Source organism: Lotus japonicus, chromosome 4 (assembly GCF_012489685.1).
Source record: "Lotus japonicus ecotype B-129 chromosome 4, LjGifu_v1.2".
In the NCBI taxonomy this organism is placed as follows: domain Eukaryota; kingdom Viridiplantae; phylum Streptophyta; class Magnoliopsida; order Fabales; family Fabaceae; genus Lotus; species Lotus japonicus.
In genome coordinates this window covers 60,350,789-60,355,116 of record NC_080044.1, presented here as the reverse complement: position 1 = coordinate 60,355,116, position 4,328 = coordinate 60,350,789, and the positions used below count along the sequence as shown (strand labels likewise).

General features: G+C 35.3%; 1 protein-coding gene across 1 annotated transcript; it reads right to left on the bottom strand.

Annotated features, from left to right (window-relative positions):
* Nucleotides 1-1,943: 1,943 nt before the first annotated feature.
* On the bottom strand, nucleotides 1,944-4,068 carry LOC130715226 (NAC domain-containing protein 100). Its single transcript, XM_057565303.1, has 3 exons — nucleotides 3,533-4,068; nucleotides 3,122-3,399; nucleotides 1,944-2,875 (listed from the first exon to the last, which is right to left on the bottom strand). The coding sequence occupies exons 1-3, from the start codon at nucleotides 3,717-3,719 to the stop codon at nucleotides 2,225-2,227; spliced, it is 1,116 nt and encodes a 371-aa protein (XP_057421286.1). The 5' UTR covers nucleotides 3,720-4,068; the 3' UTR covers nucleotides 1,944-2,224.
* Nucleotides 4,069-4,328: the final 260 nt, after the last annotated feature.

Below are 4,328 nucleotides of genomic sequence, written 5' to 3'. Positions count from 1 at the left end.
CCATCACACTATGAGCTTAGAACAAAAAACGTAAAAGGACAAATTGCTAGTGTTTGCATATAGTTAAGGTTGAAGACGTGTAGGACTCAAATTGGTGGATTTCTTGGGAGGGTTTTATCATGTGCTATAAATATAAACACCACATGGTACAAAGAAGAGATACGTATATTGTATTTTTGGGCAAAATAAGAAAAAGAAGATCAGTGTTCTCATGTCATGCCATTGCAGGTTCAAAACGGAATGCATGGATCATGAAATGGGAAATGGATGAGTAGTTGACAAGTTCAAATGAATGAGTGAATGGAACAATAAATGATGATCACAGATGCAGACAAAACATCCGTGCTTTTCATCATTCAGTAACAGAAATCCCGCCCAAAAAAAAGGAATTCTTTTGTTAATTTTTTTTCTCATATATATATATATATATATATATATATATATATCTAAAAAATCAATAGCCAAATGGTATAAGTTGATGATATATATATATATATATAATATGTGTGTGTAATTCATCTTAAATAATGGTATTGGTCTCGAGTCTTTGTGTTTGGAATTTTTTTTGTTAAAAGAACTAATATCATCATAATGTAAATGCATGTTTTCATTTGAGACGTGATTGACTCCAATGAGATACTTATAATTAAAAAAAAAAAAACATGAAAAATACTAGTTGGATATAGCTGTAATGGTATGCAATTTGATTAAAATTCATAAGTACATCAATTAAAATATATTAGAATACAAGGTAATAAATGAGATCAAATTACCAATAAAGTGTTGTTGTATAGTGGTAAACAAGCTAAACCCTATAAGGTTTTGAGTACTAGTCAAATCCTGAGAAAAACATTAGTTATGAAAGATATACAACCGTTCTTGAACGAGTGCCGACATTCTTTAAAGACAAAAAATACTAGATCTCTTTTTTTTTATACTATTTTCATTTTTCACTTGCATCAGTTTGTAGAATTCTTTTCCCATCTCCAGGAATCTTCAAAGGAGGAGGATTCTGTGCAGCTTTTTTCGGTCCTACATGGATTTTATTAATTATAAGTCATAATCAATACCAATATGCTGGGGGTTGCACTAGCACAAATTCTTTGTTCTCACTTGACTTGAATCTTGACTATACCATAAGCTCACCCATAATCACTATTCCAATTAAAACTGTTTCTCCTTGGTGTGTGTGTTTATTATTTGGTAGGCAATACTTAGTAAGTTAGACACAACCCCTTATTATATGAGAATGGATTAGGATGAATATCAGTTGTTAGTTTGTTACTAGTTTCCTTCCTTATACCAATATATAACGCAATATACTGAAAGATCAAAAACAGAAATTAATGATGTGAAATTTGAAATCTCAACACTGCTACTAGAGAGAGATGCACTCAGATGTTTTAGGCAAAAACGTTTGAATTTAAATGTTTGAGAATGGTCTTTATCATTTATACACGCGCACGTAAACAGAAAGTGAAAGGAGGGAGAGAAGAACTTCAAAGTCACGATTTGTACAGTGAGATTCATTTATAGTAGCCTAGTAGGTAAATCAAGATAAGTTTGTCAACATTTGTCCATGTCAAAGCATGCGCGTGCACGTGTGTGCAAGAAGGGAGAAAGAGAAAGAATTCAATGGTAATGGTACAATTTCATATTTTAAATTCGCACAGTTATGCAATCTGAGTCATTTGATTAAGGTTATTCGACTCAGATTTTAAACATATACATGCCTTCAAATGTTGATGAATTATATGAACTGACCGAAGGCGTGAATCCAGAAAATATCTGACTACGAGTAACCTGAATATCCCCACATTCTAAACCTAAACAATAATATGGAATTCAGATATTAACAGATTCAATCAGGGTCATCACTTAGTGTATTAGCTGGACTATAATAATATACAATCCACAAAAGCAAGATCAACAAGCAAGATCAATAATATACCTAATGAGTCTCATTCCAGTATCATAATTTTTAATTTAAAACAAAATAATAATGGTGCTCATGCCAGGCACAAGCCTATAATAACAAAGGACAAAAACACCTTAATTTCACAAGATTTCTTATACTGACAACATAACATATCATATGCTTCAGTAATAATTCGTTCAGATAAAATCTATACATAGACAATTAACACCATCAATCCCTTGTAACTGATCAGGCTCTTTCTTCTTAGCTCAAAAGTTGTTTTTCTTTTCTTTTCTTAATTTGAGTTTAGTAGCTCCACAGACCATGATCATGGTCCACTCCTGCAGCAGAAGCAGGTGGAGGATTCTGATTTTGATTTTGATTCTGATTCTCAAAGCTCCTCCTACCCATTTCAAAATTTGATACCACTGAAGAGGTTTCAGCATTCATATCAGTAGTCAAATCAGTTTCCTGAGAGACACTAACCATGTCCCTCTCAGCCTTGAATCCATTGACAAAATTTGAAGCATTATTCTCATATAAGGCTCTCAGAATAGCCTGGTCCTGCATGCTGTAAACAGAACCTGGAAATGGCAAACTAGATGGAACTTGAACACCTTGAGTAGTCGAGTATAAGGATCCAGAAGAAGGTGGGACTCTTGGAAAAAATTCTAATGGATTTGAAGAAACTCCATAGATGGAGTTGGAAAAGGAATCATAGATCCCTCCTTGGTGATTCCTTTGAACATCAATTTGATTGGAGAAGCAGGGCACGTAAGCCGAATCAAGCAGAGCTTTTGTCTTATTAATGGAAGACAATGAATCTGTGAGAGGTGGAAGACTAGAACCCAATTCATGATGCCCCAAACCCAAAGAATCCAACCTCATTATCCCAGAAATATGTGTTTTCTTCCCAGCTGAACTCTTCTGAAACACCCTGCAAATAACCCACTCGTTCTGCAATAAAAGGAACAAAATCAATCAGCATTAGTAACATGTAAGTAAGGTTGCTGACATGTGAATTTGCGGTCACATGTTCGAGCCTAGTAATCTATCTCTTGCTAAAGTGCAAGATAAGACTGCTTACATTAAATCTACAAAGTGGACCCGGCCGGACCTCACGCATAGCCATTCATTAATAACAAACAATAATGTCTAACTTTGAAAACAGAGGATCTAGAAAAAAACAGGACAATCAATTACCTTTGCAGTTTTAGGGAGGTTGTGAACAGAGAATTTCCCTTCAAGCCTATACTCATGCATGACCCAATTGCTTTTCTCTCCTTTGGGTGCTCTTCCTTTGTAGAAAACCAGAGTTTTCTTCATTCCAACCAGCGATTTTCCTCTGAAAATCTCCTTGTCTTTCCCTGTGGCTTTCCAGTACCCTGCTTCTGTGGCTCTGTTTGTCCTCAACCCTGTTGGGTATTTTCTGTCCCTCACACAGAAAAAGTACCACTCTTTCTCTCCCATTTTCGCTTTCCCTGCATCCAAAATCATACATAAAGTTTCAAATTTCGAAACAGCATAAGGCAAAGTGGACACACATCAAATCAAAAGTGAAAAGCCAAAGAAAAATCAAAAGGCGAGTCTGGGAATTTGATTGATTTCACTTACATGGCAAATCCCAAGGCTCACACTTGTTGAGGTCCACTTCTCCAATGGCCCTAGCAGAGAATTCGATGTCAATGACCTTCTTGTAGAGGTAATGGCTAATAAGCTCTTCATCAGTTGGGTGAAATCGAAATCCAGGAGGCAAATCCATCTGATCCTCTTCCTTAGATAGCACTGAGATGTTTTCCATTGATTCAAACTACCCTTCAAAAACCCTCCTCTTTCTTCCTTATCAGAATTCAATGTTTTGAGCTTTGATCAAGAAGCTAAGATGGGTCAATCTCAATTTTCAATATCAAGGCCTCACAGAAGAGCTTTGTAGCTAGTTATCAGTGAGAGGTTTAAGAGAAGAATTGAAGAGAGGAAGGGAAGGGTAGTGATGATGAAAATCAGGCTAAGACAAGAAGAAACTGAAGGATGGGGAGGGGATGGTTTTTGAATATGAGAAGAAAAGTGAGAGAGGAAAAGAAGGCCATAAATACTGGGAGGAGGAAACGTGGAATGTAAGGTAACCTGGGTTGGTTGTTTATAGCCTAAAAGCCCACTTCTTCAACTTTTTTCCTCACTTAATAATTTTATACTACTTCCCACCTTATAAGATGTTCTCACTCATCACACCATCTGCCCAAATTCCATGCATGTAATTAGGAAAAAAATTCTTTACACTCATATAACACTTACACTGAAGTGATATAAAAAGATAAGATAAGATATGATATGTGATGTGATAACAAAGAATGCAGGTAGAAATAAAATGTGAATACATTAAAACTCATATAATTTTGATAATTTTAATGTC

What these genes read in the sequence shown, in the direction of transcription:
- LOC130715226 (XM_057565303.1), bottom strand. Translation starts at nt 3,719, where the DNA reads ATGGAAAACATCTCAGTGCTATCTAAGGAAGAGGATCAGATGGATTTG. An exon ending in TGAGCCTTGGGATTTGCCAT is followed by an intron (nt 3,400 to 3,532) that starts GTAAGTGAAATC and finishes TTTTGGATGCAG; the next exon opens with GGAAAGCGAAAATGGGAGAG. An exon ending in ACCTCCCTAAAACTGCAAAG is followed by an intron (nt 2,876 to 3,121) that starts GTAATTGATTGT and finishes CTTTTATTGCAG; the next exon opens with AACGAGTGGGTTATTTGCAG.